General features: G+C 42.8%; 1 protein-coding gene across 11 annotated transcripts in view; it reads right to left on the bottom strand.

Annotated features, from left to right (window-relative positions):
• Window positions 1-23,781, bottom strand: part of robo2 (roundabout, axon guidance receptor, homolog 2) — a 311,369-nt gene that overhangs the window by 45,256 nt on the left and 242,332 nt on the right. For 8 of the 11 annotated variants that reach the window (XM_084351853.1, XM_084351850.1, XM_084351851.1 and 5 more), the window contains 6 exons: window positions 17,147-17,304; window positions 16,784-16,904; window positions 16,397-16,535; window positions 7,387-7,523; window positions 6,219-6,230; window positions 2,068-2,192 (listed from right to left, as the gene is read on the bottom strand). In XM_084351853.1, the coding sequence (XP_084207979.1) occupies window positions 2,068-2,192; window positions 6,219-6,230; window positions 7,387-7,523; window positions 16,397-16,535; window positions 16,784-16,904; window positions 17,147-17,304 (692 nt within the window). The remainder of the gene's footprint in view (window positions 1-2,067; window positions 2,193-6,218; window positions 6,231-7,386; window positions 7,524-16,396; window positions 16,536-16,783; window positions 16,905-17,146; window positions 17,305-23,781) is intronic. The other 3 variants (XM_084351854.1, XM_084351857.1, XM_084351859.1) reach the window with 1 other exon arrangement.

Genomic DNA, 23,781 nt, shown 5'->3' with positions numbered 1-23,781 from the left:
GAGGAACAAACAGCCAATTAGTGAGAACATGGAACCAGTACAACCTGGAAAAAGTACAAAACAGCATCACCACCAAACCCACACACATACTGTGCACACACGAACACACGGATCAGACTATCTCAGCTACAATATGAACAATTTCATCTATCACTTGGTTAACCAAGCTCACAAACTGCCCGGCATGTATACAGTTTGATGACTTGGTTTCATACTTGAGCCAAGCCAGAGGCTCCACTGTGTTATGAAGGCAACTTTTGCTCTTGTTGGCTTCATGACTACTTTCCTTTCTGCTTCAACTCCACAGCAGTTTTGAGCTGTTCTTTTACCCACAGAGACCACCCCATATGAGTTGAACTTATACTGAACATAACTGAAGAGGGGATAATCAATTCCACATATTCCAGAGTAAATATACAGGATCATAGGACTAATCGCACTAAAAATACATATTTTTTTACCATTCAGCCACTCAATCCCATCTCTTTCTTTTTTGCATTCCTTTTTTCTTATTATCGCAAAAGTTAACAGCAAATACATTAGCTGAATTTAATTACACCTAATCACTTAAATGCGACAAATTATGTTGTTTTTTCAAATTAGGCTGTGCGCATCTCCAACACATAAGAGAGGCACACTCCATTATCCTCAAGTGTGAGAAAAAAGGCCTTTCTGTCATTTAATTACTGTAGTGAATTAGCTTTAATTTGTTCTCTCAACAAATACCTTCATACCTTTTGTACATCAGTGTGGGTGAGGTAGAGAAAAGCATCAATAAACACAAGGACAGAAACGAGTGCCAGGGCGGCGAGGACGTGCAACTGCTTGTACAAAAGAGTTTGTAGTGCATTCATTTCAAAAGGCTCATCTTTAATGACCATGTCAGACACACGCTGGATATAAATCTGCTCAAAGTTCCCCAAATTACTCAGTGTTACTGAGTCATACTGCACTGCTTTAGGTCACACATTAGTGAGGGGTGAAGGGGGTGAGTACTACACCAAATGTTTGTGCGAACATGTAAGCATGTGTCTCACTTCTGTTCACTCTTTAAAAGAGAACTTTGCTGTAATTGTTGGCCTGCGAGCTGTGTGTGTGTATCAGTATGTCTGTGTGTGTTTGAACCTTAGCCAGAGCTGAATCATATCTCTGGCTCATCTACAAGCCCCAACAGGCTCCTAATTGGCACTGTTGTTGAGCATAGTGAGGACACCCAGGTATTTGAATGGGTTATCTGCTTGAGTGAGGGATAGGATCGTTCTTATCAGTGCAGGGTCACGGGAAACCGATTAGCACTTTGCCAGGCACACTGTCGTTTGGCGGCTTCTGAGAACAAAGGTGTATCTGTGTCTGTAGTAAAGATACTGATGACAGATAGTGTAGTTTTCAAGTCCTGTGTGTGTGTGTGTGTGTGTGTGTGTGGGGCAGGAGGCTCATAAGAACTCGGCACTTGTACAGCCAAGGGAATCCAAACAAAGTGATGATGCACAGTAGATAATGGAAGCTGCCAACTGATACTCCTATCATGCTAAACAAAAACCCCACTAACATTTGGCTTTTGTCTTCAGTGGGAAAGGGTACAGTCAGCAATCATTCCCAGGTCAAAGGACACTACAGAAGTCACAGGTGTTTATCAGATCCAGCTCTGATCAGCTGTGTGTTAAAGTTCTGGACGTTGGAGGGTAGATATTTTTCCACCCGTCTCTGTTAAAGCAGGGCTGGAACATCGCTCAGTCTGCTTGAGTTTGACAGAGAGACTGAAGTAACAGATATAAGGTAAAAATGTAACCATAGTAACATCGTCAGTGGCCTCCATGCTGCTTTCTACTACTCCCTGTTCTCTGGTGTAGTTGTGACATGTACACCATACACCAGAAGAAAATTCAGAAAGGCAAACTTGTCTCCTGGCAAGGGGAAAGAAGTCCATAGCTTATTTTTTGCGGGTTTACTCATGTTTAAAAAAACATTGTAAAACGGTATAGAAGAGCATATCATTTTAGAAGAAAGGCAAAAAAAAAGAAGAAACAAATGTTTTCTTCACATTGGGCTGTGTGAGAATGATCTTACCTGACTTCCCTCCTTCTGCCAGAAGACAGCAGGCTGAGGGTTTCCTTTGGTTTCACACGGGAAGGTGGCAGTGCGGCCTTGAGCCACAATTTGGTCCCTTGGGCGGATGACAAACTGGGGCGCAGCTGAAGTCAAAGGGGAAAAGCACCAGTGTTAGTAGAGAAATGTTATGAAGTGAGGCCAAACATCAGGACTGAAGATTATCGAGGGGGTTCAAGCAAAAACAAGCAATCTACAACACGGTCAAATCAAAATGGGAGTGCCGTACAGAGCTTCCATGCAGCGTTATATCCGTCGTTGTCTTTCAAAGAGCTCTGAACAGAGGAAGAACACCAATGACTATCATTGCCATGGCAACCAGGTTGGCCATTCATCCAGGTGAGGCTGAGGCTGAATGAATGACAGTCACATTGGCATTCACACAGGGAAGTGCCTTGGTCACAATGGCACTTAGATTTGAGACAACACAAAGGCACACCCATGCCCTGGGAACATCCAAAACTATGAGCAGATATAGACACGTAAGGGTTAATCATGTCTGACTTTTTCATATGTGAGATTTAGTCTTCATCAGAATGCATCTCATGTAAAAGTCATGATCTGAAGTGGCTCAGTGCTTCTGATCAAAAGATAGTGAGAGACAGAAAAGACTATTTCTCTGTTTACCACACTTCAAGCTAACACCTCTCCATCAAAGAGAGAAGAGGCTTGAAAAGCTATCAAACTTTGAAATCGCAGTGTGAAGCTTTCTCAGTCAATATTCACGACTCCATCAGGAGCCAGACCAGTTGTCATGCACTCGCAGTCGGGACAGAGTGAGACATTTCTGACTGACAACTCGACAAATGCAGTTCAATAAAAAAAGAGAGGAATTTAGATTAGATTCAAGTTTTTTTGGCGTCTAGTGTTGCCGCTCTTCATTCCCTGACCATTTCACTGATGGCAGGTTAGGGAGGCAGGATTTCACACTACCTTTCCCTCACATCTCTACATTTATCTTTTTTTTTTTTCAATTAATAAGAAAAAGCTGATGAATAGAGTGTATAAAAAGGGAATATAGTGTGTTTCTTTGCCTAAGATGAACTTTATTAATTTGCACCAACATACTGAGTAATTGATTTCAGATATCAGGTTTTATCGAAAATAATCAAAAACTACAAAAGCTTGCATTTGGCTGACAATCCAGCAATGAAGCGAAGAAGAAGTTTGCATCCCTCACAGTCCATCCTTCACCACCAGTAACCTGGACTGTCACACAGATGATAAGCAAATCAAAAGTGCAGCTGCAGATATTTACCAAAATTCTCAGCTACAAAAACTACATCCATGAAAATATCTAAACTTTGACCTGAGGTCATTTACTGCATGACCCAAGACCTTTACTGGTTTATACTCTGACTGTCACGGAGAGGTTTTAGGCCCATGTTGACATGTGCCATGTTTGCCAAGATAACGTTTATGTGTTAGAGGAGGAAACACGGTTCCTGCAGAGACAATGAAAGTCAACAAATTAAAGACTGGGAGTCCCTGCCATAACCTAAAGGAAGTGCAGAAAATGGGTAGTTTAGGCCATTTTCTTGAGAGAATTTTTTTTTTAAAATTTTGAAATTTCCACAGATTTTTATAATATTATATTCTGACCATAAACATGAATTGTTGCAAAGCAACATCTTGCACCCTTTATGTTTCTTTTGATTTCTTTGTAAGTCCTTTTAGTGACAAGCCAGCTGGTTTCAGTAAGGCCAAACTCTTCCCATTTGGCTGGTTTCTCCATGTAATCCCTTTCTGGGGGGTGTGTATTTGTCAAAGATACACACAGTTGGGAATGGTACAGATGGCTACAGATTTACTGCCTTCCCGTTTGGCCTTCTGCAGCTTGGATATCTTGTGGCTCTCACAATGCTGGGCCTGATACAGAGCTCCTAAATCATGCTCTGGCAAGGACTCAGTTCCCTCCCTTCACTTCCTCCGCTTTGCTCCAGCCCACATGCTGCATTACTAACTACTCACTAAAAATATGGTTTAACACCTTACAGACTGCACCATCACTGAAATGCCTGACCTTGTCCTTTATCACAGTTTTAATCAGTTTTTCCAATCTTTCCATTTTCGTAGGCTCTTGTTACACTTAGACATATTTTCATTTATAGAATAGAAATAGACTTTATTTCACTTATTTCCATATTTACACTATGTATCCAAGTATTGTCAAACAGAATTAGGTGAATGTTTTTGAGGTTTATATGTGTGTTTGCTTGTATGGATGACTGTTTAAAGCAGGATGCCAAAAACAAAAATGTGTTGTTCAACTCAATTTCATCAGACTTAATAAAAGAAATAAATCTGTTTGTGAATCATCTTTATTGTAGCCAACAACTTGTCATCAGTGGAAGCTGTTTGTAACCGAGATACTCTAAGTTAGAAACCAAAAAAAATAAAAAATACTCTGGACTCTTTGAACCAACAGGTCAATACATCAACTCACTGTTTGCATCAAAGTATCTTTCAGCAAAAACTTAGCTTTACTGGTGGCCTGAGATTCATCTTTGGTTTCATTCTATACCTGTGGCACTACTTTCAAAAAAGCATAAAGGAAAAAGGAAAAGAAATGAAACACTTCTGGGGAATGTGAGGGGGATGGACCTAAAGAAGGAGTGGGAGGCCCAGAGAGAAATACAGATCAAAAACTCAGACAAATCAAGAGGAAGTCAGTGTGCGACAGTCTCACAGCTTGGCTCTGGGCTAACTCACACTGGCCCTGTTTTGATTCAAAGACCCTTAATGACATGTGAGAGGCTCCTTCCTGTCCCCACCTAAAGAAGCACATGATCAGGTGTCCATATTTAATTCATGACAAGTCACATCTTCCTGGTCTGGAGAGGGCTCAGCATAAAACAGCAGTCAGGGTGAAGAGAACAAATGTACAGAGAGGCAGACATCCATTCAGCAGAGCCGGGCACACAAACTTAGAAGCCTCCCCCTTTAAAATCCCACGTTCAATCATATTTTATTCAGAAGTCGACGGCAATTACTGCCTCTTCCCACAGGCAGAATGAATGTGTAATTTCCTCCATCTTCCTGAGAGCTGACAGTTTGACAATCATAGAACAGCCACTGCTGTTTTGGCAACCAAAGTCTAGCCATTGAGGCAGAGTCTGGGTTTTTCTGCCAGTCTTGACACACACTTCTGCCATTATTCCCCTCTCCTTTCTTTGTCCTGACACGTGCTTCTAGCTCCTGAATTCCACCTGTTTCTGCTCTCAGAAAGCACACCTTTCTCTCCAGATGTCCATGTTCAATCACGTCCTCAAACAATTCAACATCTTAAGTGTATCAAATTTGGCTCTGCCCTGACCTTCTGCCAATCTGTAGGGAAATAAAATGAGATTCCTGGTTTTGTGTCGTGGGGCTCAGAGAGAAAGAAGCTTGTCCAAAACAAACAGATCTCAGCTTTGTGATCCAAAGATCCACAGATGGCCTCAAGACTTGCAAGTTAAACACGTCCTGGACCATATGAGATGACAATGTCTGAGACTATTAGACTGCCAGCCCACTCAGTCTTTGTAAAGGACAGGATCTAATATCTATAGAGACTTGAATTAAGAGCGACACTAGTAACAGAAACTTTGAACTACTACACTTGATGTTGTTGAAAACTACAGCAGTACCATCAGCTGTCAGGTGAGATCAAGTGGGAAAATACAAAAACCTACAAAAAAGAATGTGCACTAACTAATGCTTTCTTTACTTTGAAAGAAAATCTTATACAGCCAATTCTATATACTTTGATTCAGTTCAAAACACATATGGATACTGAGGAAACTTGGAAGCTATATGAAAATAAAGCATTCCCTTGGAGCTTTAAGATAAGTGCAGCTGGCTGCATCGATAAGGCACAGTATGTCTCAAATTCAGACCTGGTCTATTAGTGTTTTTCATGTTAGTGATCCAGGTAGAGCTGTCAAGTCTACACTACTTAACTATCTACAAACAATAACGCCGAGGTTACACAATGTGATGTAACACCTGTGTTAGTCAAATACAGTAATGTTAAAGCAATGGTAATTGATTGATTGTCAGGCAGTCAGATGCAGTAGTGAGTATGGAGAGGGCATGCAGGATGGCATCAAATCAGAAGGATGGGTACTTACCGACAGGGCGAGCTGGAGACACAACAATGGAGGAGTGGATACACAAAAGGAGCAAATTAAGACATACAAACATATAAAACAAGAGAAGAGGAACAAAACAAACAAAATAAAATAAGACAAAATGAAATCAAAGTCAGAATGAATGACATGTTGTGTAGGGCCAACACATTTCAGCCCAGGGTAAGCATGACAGAGAAGATCCAGTAGCTTTTTGATGCTGGACAGATTTATTAAAGCTCAAAGCTTCTGTTTCTCAGACACCTGCATGATAAAGGGCAGTCCGGTGTGAGCGCCCCCCTGTGGTCAGTCATATTCAATTGAATTCAAATACCTGCAGGGGCAGCCAATACTACTTGTCAGAGACAAATTTACCACTGGACCTTCGCTGTCTGCATTAATGAAATCTATAATTCTACGTGCTGATGGACAGAGCAGAAAAAAAAGAGCAAGAGGAAGAGAGAGAGCATTTCAAAGACTAAGTGAAGACAGCATGTGGGTTACAGGCAGAGACTGGAGCTGCTGAAAAACTCCATCCAAAAGAGCTGTTGCAGGTAGTGGTTCCTGGTGTTTCCTCTGTGTTACTGTATGTTTCCTCACTGTCAAGGAAAACACTAAGATGCTACTTTCAAAAAGGTTAAAAAAAAAACAACCCAGACCTTGTTTTACCCCTCTTTGGCCCCCTGTGTCACTCTAAAGCGCTACACAGAGACCCCTAAACACTTGGGTTTAATGGGAAGAAGAGTGGTGAAAAGAGGAAAAAATTATGGGTAGAATGTTTTTATTAACCTTGTAAACCCCAGGTGTGGGACTGGCGGTGTGCACCAGTAATCTGTGAAATGGCTTTGCTGACTGGGTGGTTACAGCATGGAGGGTATAGCGTGGCTAGCAGACCACCATGACGAGGGGGAGGGTGGCAGAGTGTGTCGACGCCGCACTTGGAAATGTAAATAATTAAACAGATTCATAGACTGTCTACATCTCTCTTGGCTGAAGGAGTCAGCATTCTGGATTTCCATTTGTGTAAAGGGGACCCTATGGAGTAAACTGCCAATCTAAACCTCGTTTTGGTGTACAAGTTGAACGACCTCAGTGGTGCAGGGCCTCTCTAAGTGTTGTTATGTGCTAGCTAATGTGAAAACACAAAAAAAACCACAAAGGTGTGTCATACCTCTGACTGTGAGAGTGGCGGAGGCCTCTAGCTTGCCCACGCGGTTTTCGGCCACACAGGTGAACGTGCCCTCGTCGTTGACAGAAGCCTTCTTCACTCTCAGCACATAGTCCTCCTTGTCGTACTTGATCTCAAACCTGTCAACAAAGATGTAACATCATGAAATTGAAGTTGCCTGTTCAGCATTAAATGCAAGTACTATAAATTCAGACAAAATATTAACCCTGTGACAAATAAGATGTGCTTCAGTATTTCACCCGTGCCTATTGAGCTGTCTGGCAGTAGCTGTGGAAAGTGTATTTCCTCTTGGAGAGGTACAAAGAAGCACCACTGTTCATTCTGACAAATGGAGATTGCGGGGAGGAGGATCAATTATTCAGCAATGACACACAGTACACAGAGAGGAGTGCGTTCAGTTGGAACCCTCAAAACTCGTTCAATATTCATGAGATGTTTCCCTCTCTGAGTTTGTAGATGTTTTCAGAGGTTTTGTGTGTGTGTGTGCGTAACTTTGCCATTGTGTGGCGACTGCGCGTGCATGAACGTACAGTTGCAATAAATCTATACAGAGCTACAACTTGTTATCGTAAAGCAGCTGACTGAATCAATACAGCGACCATACTGAGGCGAAGTTGGCCCTAATTTCAATTCCACCGCAGCAGTCAAATGTTTGCTTTTTTGTGTGTTTGCAGATGGTAGTATGTGTGCTTAGACCTGTATGAATTGTATGGCAGTTGACAGGGGGATGATGCTGGTCTCGTTTGTTGTTCCAGTCTGTAATTGAAGGGGGCGCTGGCCTGGCAGTGTGTAAGGAGCGTGCTGGCGGGGGTGGTGGGCCTTAGTGATGGTGGTCTGTCAGCCTGACAACCTTCTGCTGTCTACAGTCTGTCACTCACAGGCATTGAGAACAGAGTTGATATGAACAGATAAAGGGCCACTCTATAAGAGCTTGGCACTATACCTGCCCATTTAAAGCCCCCGTGTATATTGTATGTGATTATAGAATATTCTAAATTACTAGTTTGAGAAAAAAGTGAGGCAACCTAGCTGAGGCTGATGCAATGTATGTGTTGCGTTCAGCATTTAAATCAGTGCACTGCAGGCTGACATGGTGTCTTTTTGATACTAGCTCTCCAGAGTCACCTTAAAAGGACATGCCTGCCATTATATCATCCTTTTATTGTAGCTTATACCTCTGTTCCATAAAACTCCAAACTTGCAGTCCAACAACTATTAAAAACACATAAAAATACCACAAGCAGTGATATCTGCCCAACACTGAGCAAACCCTCCTGAGATTGAACATAGAGTCAGAGTTGTTTTTGAATAAACTGCACTAGTCATGTTCATTGTAATGAAGAAATATGCCACCAAGAGCAACAACATGACTCTTTTATGTGTTTTTAATGGCTTTTGGATGACAATGCAGCTCCATGGCACAGAAGAATAAGCTGTAATAGTCGCTGGAGCAGGAATAGTCATTTTTGCTTTTGGTCTCTTTAGGGGGATTGTTAAAAGTTAATACGCAATAGTGCACAATATGAAGGTGGATAACTGTTTGTTCGCGATAATATATTGGACAATTAGATATGGCACCAAACTATGATTTACAGCAACAGTTTCTGATGTGACTTTGATGTGACTTGAAAGTAACAGTATGCTATGGTTAATTTCCCTCAGGGTGGGAAAGACCCCTCTACTTGGCCATCAGGTGTACTGATGGCTGCTTGCCACTGGCAGCTGCAAAACTAATCTGTCCCGTCTATCCATGTCTTATTTTTTTCGCCTGCTGTTATGACATTTCCTCAGCAACCATTCAAAGGCAGCTTTATTGAAGCACATTCCTCAACTTTGACTGCCAGTTCCTCCTCTCCACACAGGTACTTAAGGAGCCATAATGATTATTTGACTGAGTCATGACTGAATGCTTTGTTCTACTGAGAGGGGATGTACAGTTCAGGTAATGTGGGGGACATGGATAAAGCATTTATTGTTGAAACTGAGTGAGTGGCATCCAGAGGAATGAGACAGCACCTTTTGGGACATGCCTGTCGTTAGATGAAAAACAAACAAGCTAATAGAGAAAGAATCCTCCCATACTCTGCCCTCCGGCTACGATGGGTAGCTCAACATGAACTCCTGACTTGTAAGAGGAGGTGGAGATGAGCAAAACAGTGGCAAAGACAAGTTAGGGCTTAGGGAAAAACACTGTGACTCCCGAACAAACCATGATGAGAGCAAGTAAACAAATGGCTTTTTCCCCAGTGCTCTCAATCAACCCACATTAATCAGCTCTGTGTCAAGATAGAGGGAAGGGAGTTTTTCCACTGAAGAAGTTGGTTGCTACAGCCCAACATTTTATTTACCTATTTCAACTACAATCTAATTGTATTGGATAAAATTAACCGTACATGCAGTCTTGTTCACTTCAATCTCAAGAGTTCTATTTTTAATGAGATACAGAGGCAGAACACAGTTGATCTACATCAGTCTTGACATAACTTAAGAAAAAACGAGACTGAAGGTCCACAGTAGTAGATGCTGCACTTAGATACAGCAATATTTCAAACATCAACATGCTAACATGCTCACAATGTCAATGCGATCATGCTGATGTTAAGCTGGTATAAGTTTTGCCATGTTCACCGAATTACTTAGCCAAGCATGTTAGCGTGTTAACATGTGCTAACTTGCACTAAAAACTAAAGTATTAAGCCATAAAGAAAAGTATTTGAACCGACGCATACAGGTTCCCACAGCCTGAGATCAGTACGGCCGAGGCCTTGCCATGTGGATAACCCACGTATGCACCTACTGGATAACATGCTAATTGTTCTAGGTCCCGTCTCCATCAATCTCTCAAACAGAACCTCAGGCTGGTCCATGACTTCTTAGTGGGAAACATGAGCCCAATCAATCTGTAATCAACTTCCTATATGGAATCAGCCTAGATGACAAGATGAGTGGAAATACTCAGGGATAAGAGGTAGTTGTGGCCCCACACACATGTAAGTACACACAGAAAGGGAACAGTAGCTCTTTATTGAGACTGGATTGGGGTAGAGCTCTGTTCTCTATTAGAGGAGGAATGTAATTGCACATGTAGAAGGGCTGTGGAAAGGATGGGAGAGCCAAGCTCACCCCATTGGACCCTCCCTCCATTTAGGCTAGAAAAAGCACACTGTACACACATACACACATTCACACAGAGAACAGAGTATACAATCATCCAACACATATCCACACATGTGCAGAGTCATTCGCTCGTGCAGGGAGATGAGGAGTGATGGGAATGTAAGCAAATGCCAAGACAAAGCAGCATTTTTCGGGGTCGTCAACTTGATGTGTTTGCTGCACGGAGACGGCTGTGCAGAGATGAACACTTTATTGGACACACTTTAAAAGCATCACATCTGAGAAAAAAATGCTCCGGATCATCTCAGAGGATTTGCTTTTGAACCTGTCTGTCAGGAACACACTCACCCGTGTTCCACCATCAGACTTTGCCAATTCGCTCACATTAAGAGAATCTTATCTGTGGGCTGGACGGACGACTGAATGTGTGTGTACAGTTATCCACAAAATGACTCAACCTGAGAGGATCTTATCGGCCTCACCTCTGTGTGTACATATGAATAGGACCGGTGCTGGGTAGACAGGTTGTGTGCCAACTCTGAGCGCATGAGTCAGACTCGAGATACACTAGAGGACTAATTCCAGCCTGCTCTCTGGCCTGACTGCTCTGACACAAAGTCCCCTCTCTGCTCCATTTCATTCTGACACTCTGATCCAGTTTCACACCATCTGACTGCTACTTTACCTCATCCTGATCAAAAGAACTGGAGTCTACCTGTCCAGGGCTTGTCACCCATGAGGGGGAATCAATTAACCGCTATCGCTTCTCATCTTGCTTCTTTAAGGACCTTAGCCAGAGCTCTACTCCTTCTTGGCACCTCTCAGGCCTGAGCAGGGTCAGTACCTTCGACTGACATTCATCACCTTATCCTTCATTAATCAAAGATCCATTTGGCAAGATTTCAAATGGACCCCTATGGTTAGGCTAGGCTGGGGGTTTGTGGGAGGCAAACTCATCCTAAATTTGCCTTTGAAAGAGTTACTTCTCTTCGGTGCCACAGAAACAGTGGCAGCAGTGCAGTCTTTACTTAGTGGAAGTGGTTTGGAGCAGACTGCATGCTTGTACTGGAAAATTGTTCCAAATAGAGAAAGCTCATAGTTAAGTTAAGCTCATAGACCAATGCCTGGAGGGCAGCCTTACATTTTCTCTTTTTGTGAGTGTGTGACGATTAAAGGATGCACAAACAAGAATCACACTGAGGAAGTCAGACATATATACTCTATGCTGAGGTATTCATTTGTGCTTTCTAGCAGTAGAGAAGTATTTTTCATTACTCATGAAGATAACTGAAAAGCACTGATACATAATGACTGATCAGCTGCACATCCTCTTGATTAATGCAACACTATATTTTCTATATTCTGAATTATTAAGAGTGAATTATTATTGTATCCACCGTTCTTTGTTGTTGACACAACCTTAAACATTGAATACGCCCCTGATCATCCTACTGCCATTCCACTCACCAACCTCCTCATAAATACCAGACGTATCCACTTATATATCAGGGGAAGTAATGGAGACAGGAACCATAGCCTGCCGTATTTTCATTCTGCTGAGTTGCGGAGGTGAGAAATCACTGAAACTGGATGGTCAGCATAACACAGGCGCTCCTGTCACACTAGCTTTTACAGCTCTCTCAAACAGAATGACCCACACACCTCTATCATACACAAACCCACACCAGCACACACACACACACACGCACAGACCACAGAGGGATTGAGTCAGAAAGAAAGGCTTTTCTGCTGAATGTTGCAGGGGCTGGCGCTGTGGAGGTCAACGGGGACGAGAGGCCTGAATACAGATAGACTGCAAGACCAAAGGGGCTCTGATAAGGCACAGGAGAGGGCACGAGGGTCCAGAGCAAATGAGGAGGGAGAGGAGGGAGAGACGTGGGCCACACACTGAGCTGGTAGGCAATGGAAGATAACACAAACTGCCCAAGTCTTTTTTACTGGCATTCATGGACTATAGCAGAAACTCTTCCATTTTGGAGACACAAAGCTCTCTGATGTGTGAGCAGCTACTGTGCGCTTTCCCCTAGATTCTGCAGAGATGCTTGACAGACGGATATTAATCTGATACTGATATTAATCCAAATGAAGACACTCTTGCAAATAATTAATTGGCCTGTTTATGCATTTCTAAATGTGGAGCATGCCTCATTATGGAAGGAAATTGTAGATATTTTTTACTGTGCATACAGCTTAAAGAGTTTTTTCATAGTATTTTAAGACACACGCTACAATCCAGCAGTTTGATGACACACGCCAAAGATTTTCCCTTGGGAAGACACTACTCTACCATCTGAATCCAATCGCATGTATAAAGGCACAAAGAATGAGCCCCATTCAAACCAGACTTATTTCTCTAGGGGAGGTTGAGTGATTTTAATATAACGTGCTGGTCAGTGATTTTAATCCTGTCTGGAGCGCAGATATGTGATTTCTCCTTCTACCCTGGTAATAATTAAAGCCCCAACTAACCACTGTGTTTCAGCACACTTATTGGCCCTTTTATAATATAAGTTGTGCCCTGAGACACGTTGGATTTTAGAGTTTCATTAGCTCAGCACACAGTTTAGAGTTCGGTCTGACAATGGAAGAAGTAGAAACGTTTTATTCTGACCTGATGGTAACATAAAGTCCTATTTGGGAGCCCAGATGATGAAGAAAAAAAAGAAAAAGCCATTATGAGGATAAGAACCCGCAAGCTCAACAAATGGCCTGATCTAATTTCAGCTACAGGTAATTATTCTGTCTTGGCTGGTCTGCCTTCCTATAACTAATTTTATGTGTGGTGGGCTACATGTATTTAACACTATCACCTCACAGTCTCCAGTGCTCTCCTCACTGTAAAAATATAATATGAATTCAGAAAGAACCATTTGATAATCCTTATATCATTTGTCTCTTAAAGAACCAGATCCTGTAATTTGGCACTGAGTCAAATACAATCCAGAACGATGAGACTGTTCCCTCCCCCTGGAATATTAATCCTGTCCGAACGGGGCTTATGTGGATTTTTCTGTGGATAGCTACAAATGTGCACACAAATAAGATTGAAGCTTAAGTAATGAGTCATTTATTGGGCTATGCTCTAGCATGCTCTAACAGAATGACAGTGCTTTAAGCAATGTAAACAACTCAACCTACATCTTATCTTGATAAGAATAAGGTCCATGCAAATGTTCTCTTAACACACAACCAAACAGTGGTTGAAAGTACATTTAATCAAGAACTGTACTCAACTACAATTTTTAGGTACTTCTACTTTAAATGAGCATTTCCATTTAATGCTACTTAAGCATTAAACTGCATTCTTAACTGCAATATCTGAGTACTACTTCCATCTTTGCAAAGAAACATCTGAATTCCTGTCATAATTAATGCACCTGTTGGGATAATGCACCTGTTGTTTCTTGACATTTTTAGCTATTTACTCTGACAGGTGCCAGACTGTAATTTCAACAGTTTCACAGGGACATGTCATGGGATTTCTCATCATCATGTATAATGAAAAATATAGAACTGACCTGTTTTATCACATCACACTACTAAAGCCTGTTGAAAACTGTCCTCGAGTAGATCAGCTTGTTTGCTGATTTTAGTTTAGTTTTTCGAAACACAGTAAAACACACTGAGGTAAAAGAGCAGCACCATTCTTTGTCCTCTAATTGAAACCATTCTCTTGCTGTCTCTATCTCCTCCTCTATCCCACAGAGACTGAAGCCAGTGCCATCCTGGCGTACTTTATGTCTATGTGCCAGTGTGTGTTTGCCTGGGAGGCTGCTGGAGCCACTGAGCATATTAAAGACCTGTTTACTCAGCTGAGGCTCCATTTCCCTTCTTGCTAGTCTAAAAGTTGCACAAACACAAACATAGGCACGGACGGCACATGTGTAAAGGGACCAGCAAAGACAAGTTAAAACAATTAGATGGTAAAGAAGGAGCGGCCTTACTAAGTCTCTCTATTTCTACAGCTTATCATAATAATAAGGACGGTGTAACCTTTTCAGATAAAGCGCAAACAAAGACCCCTCCCCACTGAATACAGAAGTGCTTGATCTTTTATTCCTATGGTGAAGACCATTACAGATACTGCTACAGACGCCCACAGTGTAATGACACAATGGCTGTGCTACAGTAGCTGCTTTTACTTCTTCTTCAGAGCACTTGCCAGTTATCGAACTGGAAACTATTCTTTCGTGGGATTTTAAACAATTCTTCTGTCAGTCAGAGAGGCGCCGTGTTTGATGTTTATTAAGTGTGGATAAGCAGCGGAGGAAGCAGGAAAAGTTCGTCACTGAACAATAAAAAGTCTTCTTTTTGGCACGCAACAAAGGAAGCAGAAAATGTCAGAATTAGAATATCTCAGTCTTCATGCTTGCTTTCTGCTTCAAAGCTAAACTGGAGAATTAAATATAGCAAGGAAAACAAAAGCTCTCACAGTGTAATTAGAAACACTGCAATATTTATTGCTTATTAATTTTGGCAGTGTCTTTTTCAGGCGTTCATTTCTTTTTTCCCATCTCCGAATAAGGCCAGACTTCAAAAGGTTGATACAGTTAGCAAGGACACGGGCACATGACACTCATCCTACTCCGTTATAAATCTGTTAATTAGTGTACAAAATGAACTCATTTCCAGAGCCAACTCCCTATCAAAGACACGAGTGAAATACTTTTATGTGTTTGCTTTGGCACAGAGCTCTCGTTCCACTGCCCAGTGAACCAAATCCTTATCAGACACAAACAACCCGCCCACGCTCAGCTCTGCAGCTAGCCTTGAGAGATGTCAGGTCCACTGAGCGTGTATGTTTTATGAGGTGATCCAAGCAGTCTGTGACTGACTTGATGGCTGAGGACATAACGCTGGTCTCTTTGAAGTCCACACACACTGACCAAGCTGTTGACTGTGAGTCACAGTGAAGCAACAGGTCAATACACGGGACCCAGCTCGAACAGTATCACTACATCATCAGTGGCTTTTCACAGGAAGTGAGACACACTATAGTGGGCAATGGTATTTCTCAGTAGATTACAGACTTATATTCTTTCATCAGTTTCTGTTTTTGAAACTGTGAGTCACTGCATGTGTCAGCGAGGTTATATAGAATGAATGGGTTTAAATGTGTAAGGGAGGGAGTTATTATCTTCCAGGTTTCTGAGGTGTCCGTGCCAAGATTTCACCTGAACAGCTGCACCTGTACACAGACACTTGATGGCCACGTCAGCTGCAGTACTCTGCCTCCTCCTATATCCTGTCATTCTATCTGTCTCCGTCTCTACCTGTCTGCTCTTCAATGTGCCAGATTTTTTTCTGCTCGTCTCATTGTCTACATTTCAGGCTTCCTGCCCACTTACCTGTCACTCAGTTTTAATTGTCTGGCTCAATATCTGTTTGTCTTCATGCAGAGCCCTTCCTTGACATGAGACACAGTCTGCCCCTGTTATGGCTGTGGGAGCCGTCTTTGGGGCACCAAAGGGTAGAGTCATTTTATCCTGAATGTGTAATGTGCATTGTGTACAGCCTAATAGAGCTATTTAATGCCCCCTGGCAGCCAAGCCAGGTGATAGCTGGCAGTGTGAGTTATCATTAGTTTGAAACAGTCACTCAGACTGACATCATCGCCTCCACAGCTCTTTTGCATTAAGTGCAGCCTGTCACATCAGTGCTACACACACACACACACACACACACACACACACACACACACACACACCCATCAATGCAAAAAACACACACACACATGCTCAAAACTGGTTGTTCATATACTTTAACAGAAGCAGGGTGAACTGAATCCTAGCTGCAGAAACTTTTCACCCTTGAAACAAAGCCTTTTTTTAGAATATCCTATAGATGTACATACCTCCCACGAGGAACATCAATGTCGTCTTTCCTCCAGCGTACATTTGGCTGAGGGTCCCCTTGTACCTGGCAGCGAAACTCCACTGTCTCCTCTTCCAGGACCACCTGGTTAATGGGCCTCCGGAGGAAGGTTGGTCGCTCTGTGGAATGGGCACAGAGGATAGAAATAGATAACTTTATAATGTCAAACAATGGGTCCTGCTCAGTGTGGGAATATACACTGGATGTCCACAGTGGCTTCTTCCTTAAGAAAGATCCCTTCAATTTACCTCATATTCTTTATCCGTTCATTAGCGATAATCTTTCCTTTTCCCTCTATCATTTTATGGACAAAGCATAATCATCAGGAATGTTAATGTTTCAGGAGAACTGGGGAAATGAAGCTCACCAAACACTGTGACTTGTGCTGTCTCGCTGTCCCTCTCTCCAACCATGTTGGTACCCACACAGATGTACATGCCAGCGTCACTCTTTCTAGTGTTGGAGATCATCAGCTTCCCTCCTCGAATCTGAAGAAAAAAAAAAAAATTCTCTTAAAAACACAGATAAAACATTTTAGTTTATTTCCACTTTCTCCCCAGTTTTCTTCCTAATGCATTGCAGTTCTTGACAAACCTTTATTAGTCATACATGCGGCAACAAATGGAACAATCTCTCACTAGCTTTTTATTATGCGCCCAACACAATAAAATTCACACAGGACATTAAAATAAGTTCTACATATTTATTCCAGGATTGTAACAGCACTCACTGTGATCCGGTCATCCTTGTCGTCAATTCGCACTTTGTCTTTTTTCCAGTAGATGGTGGGTTCAGGATGGCCTCTGGGAGGAACACACTCAAGGATCGCCGGCTCTCCTGCTGCCACCACCACGTCTGTAGGGTTTTGTCTGAAGTCATCTCGCAGCACTGAGGGGGGGAAAAAGGAGGAAACGGCTCAGAAAGAGTGCAGCTGTGTCGCATACAGCTAAATTTAAATGCCATAATATCAAAGTTCACCATTTTTATACTCTTCCTATGCATTAAGTTGTGTGCACAACACAGAGCTCGAACGTATTCCGCTTTCATGGCGCTTATTTAAATGGGATGTGCAACTCCATCTGACAAGGCAAGCACAAGTGAAAGCTAATTGGAGCTAATGGAGGTCCCTGTGGAGGTAGCAGAACAAACAGAGACAGAATGCCCTGAAGCCTGGTGTCATTCACATGTGAGAGCTCACAGGGGTGCAACACTGCTTCACTTCTCTTGAAATATACGCAAACACACACTTACACACACACACACACACAAAAAAAAGAAACAGTGGGTGGTCTGATGAACAACTGTGGCCTTGTATCTAATCACCCTCAGGTAGGCCTTTCATCACAGAGATAGCCTCTCACCATGCATAGTGTTCGGTGAAACACACAACACCAGCTCATTATTAGACTAGAAGCGCTGCCGTCACACATATGAGAACACAAATGTGGAAGCACAGACGTATGCACACATACTAAAATAACCGTAAGATATGAAATTCTTAGTCAATTGTGTATTCAGAGCAGGATACAATTCAACCACGAGTGATTGAACATACATAAAACCTCATGTTTAAAGGTACAAACTGGAGGTCGCTCTTGCTCTCTCCTGCTGTGTGCACTCAAACAGATCTTTCGCCATTTGATCTACAATAAATCTAATCCGTGGAGCAGCACTTTAGGAATTTCAGCTTCAGCAGTGTCCATCCAGCGAGGGACACATGATTTCTCTGAAGGATAAAAGGCATGAGCTCATTGGAGGATGTTTGAAGATGCTTGAGGAGGGCTAAATTAAGGGCAGCACCACAGGTCCTTATGTAAATTCCACATGGCACTGGGGGACAATGGCGGGGAGGGCCAGGATTATAAGAGGGGATAACTGGTCCCTGTGCTCGAAGCTTCTCTCATCTCTTCATTCACTCTTCTTACCCTCTCTACAGAAAACCGTGCTGCCATTGTCTTCTTATTTATTTATTTAGACCAAGGGGAAGCCGGGCGGAGGAAGAGAGGAAGCTTTCAACCCAATTATCCTGGGGATGCACAGGGGTACAGAGTGGGACTTTGGTGTGACATGAATTCAAATGAAACCTTTACACAGGGGTAACAGGAGAGAATACAGAATAGGTAGACGTAGAGGTTCTCTCTCTCTCTCTCTCGTGCAGGGCTGCCCTCTAATCTAAAGAGCTAAGGTAATTAGCCAGCTCCAGAGTGGTCGACCCCCTGGCCAGGGTGGGCATAACAGCCACCACCACCACTGGGCTCAGTGTATTTGCATTACAAACAGAAGCCCTGCTGTTTAAAATGGTTTGGACCATACACTGCCTGTTGTTTTCAAGATCACGTTGGATTTAATTGCTCCGTTCCATTTATTGCCAGCACCCATGGGATTTTGTCGGAATCAATTTCCTTTGAAACAGAACAGTGACAAAAGAAACACACATTAGGTGCATCATTAGGGCGCTTGTGTCGCGCTGTCTAATCTAATCTAACACTGCACAGTATGTCACAGTAAGTGCACCCCTACCCTGCAATCTAAATACATGCACGAAACAGAAAAATAAAAACCGAGTAGCTACACACTCCAGCAGATATAATACACACACTTGTTGAGGACAGGATAAACACAGTGTAACAAACAACTCCAATCAAACAAACAGACGAAACTGGTGGAGGGATTATGTCCTGTATGTTAGTTCAGGGCCTGTTAATTCCAAGACAACTATCAGAACCGATACATTTACTAAGTAAATGAGCGTGAGTCCAATCCAAATACGCTTTAGTACCCCATCTAATCCTCACAACAAGGCCACAGTCAGCAAGGTCAACCTCCTACGGTTCGAGCACACACACAACTCAAATATTCATCACCTCAGTGTAACGTTTGCCTTGCTTCATTACAGTATGAGCATGTTTGCCTCCCAATGTTGCCTGCAGGCACCTCAATGGGTTGAACTACACTGTGTCGGGGATCATAAAGCAAGTGAATGCTTTTATATTAGAACCGTAACATGACTTCGTTTCTCTGTTAATCTATGTGAGGTGCATCTGATATGTGCGTATCATTAAGCCGGTCTGTGTATTTGCGGCTGAACTCTAAGGGCCCTGTAGGCATTCAGACCTGAATCAGCCGACAGACGTAAGGTAATTGCCTTTCTATCCCCCTGAAACACTCCACTCTTCTTCCACTGAAAACATCTAACCTCCCATGGAGTTCCAGCAGCCCCCAAACTCTGCCTCCTTGCTCACTTGCTTATAAATATTTATATATTTTTACATTTACACCCCTCAGTTGGCAAGTGCTACATCTGTCAATCCGGCTGCAGGCTAAAAAGAACCCATATCTGAATAATATTAATCTGCCTTTGCCTCGCATATTTTATTTATCTATTTATTTCCCAAATATCAGAGGGGTGGGCTGATTCGGATGAAGGAGCATCAGGCAGGGGGCAAAGCATGGCAAATTTGCAGCTCTTTCAGCTGGCACTGTTTCAACACCTCGAACTTAAAGGGGAGGGAGTCAGGTTGCAACTTGCGCTGTGAAACAGCCAAGGGGTTGAGAGTGGAGGTCTCTGCCAAAATAAAACACAAAGGAGACACCCACACAGAAACTTTGTAAACCAGATTGTCGTACATTGCTGGGGAGGCCTGTGCCAGCAACCATTAGGGAGGTCCACCTGTGTGTGTGTGTGTGTGTGTTGTCCTTAGCTGAGATAGACTCAGCACACATAAAATCATCCCGACGCAGATACATGACAGCACAACCACCCGGCATCATAGCACAGAGGTGGCAGGGCAAGGACGGGATGAGGAGAGATATTTTGTACAGAGCACCCTCTTCTCCCACCCAAGATATTACTCACTGGAGGGTGACACTGCTTGTCGGTAAGATTAGTGGGGAGCCTTGACTGAAGCGTCCAGCCTGCATACTGAGATAAGTGCTGACAAATGCATTCACCTGCAGGAGCGCACCTAGCTTTGGTTCACAAAGGTTGAGCTTGCTGCCACAACACCACAGACTGATGTCTAGAACCTAATTTTTTCTCTCCATTCTGACATTCACATCACTTTGATAGACATTCACCACACACACAAACCTTTACACAACCCTGACAAACTGTGAAACATTTCTTAAAAGCTGCAGGGCTTGGTATCTGTTTGTAATATGTGTGAATGTTTGTGTGGTTGTTATTACTTTTCCCTCCCTATTTACTGGAGAAAAAGACCCTCCATGCTTTCATAGATATTCTCCTGGGTCAGGGGCTAAGAAACACAGAGAGAGATTACAACAGCTCGAAGCCCGGGGCCATACCCCGGCACCCAGACCCACCACCTTCTACCCACACTCTGATTAGAAAATAAACCATGCACACACACACAAACTGGGAAAGCTGTAGAGAGGTAGCTCCAAGCTATAATATCATTTCATTTGAGTGCTTTTTGCGCTTCATCCGGCAGAGTGCTATTACAATACCGCCATTTTCAATTCCACCCTTAGAGAAGAGAGACAATATATATGTCACTTGACAAAACATACCAAAACCACTCTATGTGCTGTCATTGATGTTTTGTATTACTGTTGACGCTGAAGGCAGGAGAAGGATAATGCCACACTATATAATATGACACTGTGAAAGGAGATGTGCTCCATTTGTCTGGATGCAAGCTTTTTCTCCAGCTCTGACTCGCTCATTTGCCCTCCCACCGGACAGAGCTAACCTTTGCCCCCCATCCAGATGCAGAAATTACCCCCTCAGCAGGCAGGCAAGCAGCAGGTTCACACATATCCCCTATATTCCTCCACTGAGGGGTTGCAGGTCAGACCAGAGAAACAGCTGCAAAAATATGGCCGGCTGGCGGTGCCCAAGGCTGTACCTCCTCTGAGAACTGAGTGGAGCCTCTCATCATTAGCACAACTCATCACCATCTCTCTCTGTCTGTCTTATTCTCTCCTTTCACCATTGGGGGTCATTCTCTGTCTTTCTTTTTCTTCCATCTTCTCAGTTCATCAATTTTTTCTCCAATCCCACAGCATTGTCCCATGCGTTGCATCCTGCCCCCCTCCACTCACTTTCACCGGCTTGTCAGGGCTTTCTCTGCACCGACTGCAGATGAGGTTTCACAGATGAAGCCATATACATGCACACCCAATCATTCTCCACAGACCATGGCCAAGCCCGATATAATCTCCACCACTATTCTCCCTATCTGCAAATCCTGAGCTAAGGGATTGTAAATAACACTGTCACTTTCACAGATAAGATGCAGGAAATATGGAAAAGAGTGAAAGTAAAGAGAATCATATGGCCGGCAGTGATACCATAGAGGGGGGGAAATCACAGGCGGTGATATCGTATGAAATGTGCATCTTTAATACAGCCTTGGATGGAAGGAAAGAGCATATGCGCTCTGGTGAGAACACTGAGAGGAAAGAGGCAAGACATAACACAACACAACAGGGGATGACGAGAGGATGCCTGATCAAGGTCAAACTGGAGAGAGGAGTACAAAGGTGTTGAATAGATGGGGCTGACTGTAAATGAATGGAGCGCATTCCATCAAACTCGTACCACATGCTGTGCTGCTACCTCTGATTCAGTAGATAAGCCTAAACAAACATCTTTATTTAAACAGCAGCATCCGTTCAAAGCCCATTTTTCAAACAGCACCCCTAATTTAACCTAACAAGCCCCTGGGCAGCACCGTAATGACAGTGAGACCACAGAGGGCGATTCTGCCGGCCCGATCCAGGAAAAATGTGAGCTGCTCCTGAGAAACAATATAATTAACTCTTAATGAACCTCTTTCCTTTACACCCTTTAACAATACCAATACGCACACGCATTCACACACACACACGCGCGCACACACACTCTGACACAATTCAATTTAGCCTAATCCATGCTTTATGGTAATGTATAGCTCATTAAAATGTTAGTTAAAAACTCATTAAAATTCACTTGAAGAAGTAATGGCTTCATTACAGTAATATGCCGAAAAGCAAAGAAAAAGACAAGTAAGGACAAGGAGAAGAAAGAGAGCAGAGAGCGACAGCTTTCTAATCACTTAATTGTGTCTAAAATGGAATACATTTGCATAATAAATAACGATGTGCTGTATCCTCCTTACTATCTTTTCCTATTCTCATAGCGCTCTGTAATTAACAGGCGCTACAATTAAAGATGCATTTTGCCCCCAAAATGATTCTGGTGGCCACTCCAGTCTTCATTCTGTTGTCTTGTTTATGGTCATGAATGTGTTTGGGGGGCTTGGCAGATGCAGACAGTTCGCTGAAACTGGAGCTGGCTGATACTGACGAACAATGTGCCCATGGGTCTTTGTGCCGGCTCTGATAAGGCATGATGTTGTGCTGATGCTTGTGCTCAGTCCAGAATGGACACTTTACAGCCGGGAGGGGGAGTAAGACGTGAAGGAAGGAGAGGAAGGGGAGGGAGAAGCAGGGGGGGTTGTAGATGAGAGCGCTGGGATTGATTTCCTGCCAATTCCAGCACAGAGACAGCACAGACAGAGGTAGTGAGGCATCATGATGGAGCAGGTGGGTTTGTTCCTGCATCGGGTAAGGGAAGAGCGGAGAGGAAGTAAAGTGAGAAGAAGAAGAGGAGAGGAAGTAGTGCACTCAGGCAGACAGGCAAATGTCTCCTGTTAATGTCTTCTCTCTTAGTCTCCTATTGCATCAGTCCAATCTAAACGTGATAGATAATATTATATGGAAGCTGCTGGCATTTTATGATTTAGGATGTAATAGAGCTACACAGAGGAGTGGCTGAGGAGGCATATTGAGAGTTAGAATGCCTTATTGGAACATCTAAACATACTGGAAGCAAACTCCTTTTAGCAGCTGCAAAAGCTGCTTTCTCTACATTGTTTTTTGACTGACTGGAAGTCTTGATACTTATCATGAATAAAGTTCTATAAAACAAGTTGGCCATGGTTTCCTTTTTGCCCAGGATGTTAATTTAATTTTAAAGGTCCCTGGGTCTCCTAGTCTGAGGAGACTCAGGCAGACCAGTCACTTCAATTAGTCAGGATTTAGTGACACATTAGAAGTAAGGAAGCGACTCTCATTGGGCTTGAATTACCAAACAAATGGACTACAATGCTAGAGCTGCAACAATTAATCGATTAGTTGTCAATTATTAAATGAATTGCTAACTATTTTGATAATCGATTTATCCGTTTGAGTATTTTTTCTAAAAAGAAAGAAGTAAAAAGTCTCTGATTCCAGCATCTACATGTTCTGCTTTCTTTACTCATTTATCACAGTAAACTGAATATCTTTGGATTGTGGTCAAAACAAGACATTTTTAGGACGTTATCTCACCAAGACCAAACAACTAATCCATTAACCATC

This window comes from Pagrus pagrus (assembly GCF_965226575.1).
Source record: "Pagrus pagrus genome assembly, chromosome: 4".
NCBI classification, from domain to species: domain Eukaryota; kingdom Metazoa; phylum Chordata; class Actinopteri; order Spariformes; family Sparidae; genus Pagrus; species Pagrus pagrus.
The sequence above is the reverse complement of the archived record's forward strand: the minus strand, read 5'-3'. Positions and strand labels throughout refer to the sequence as shown.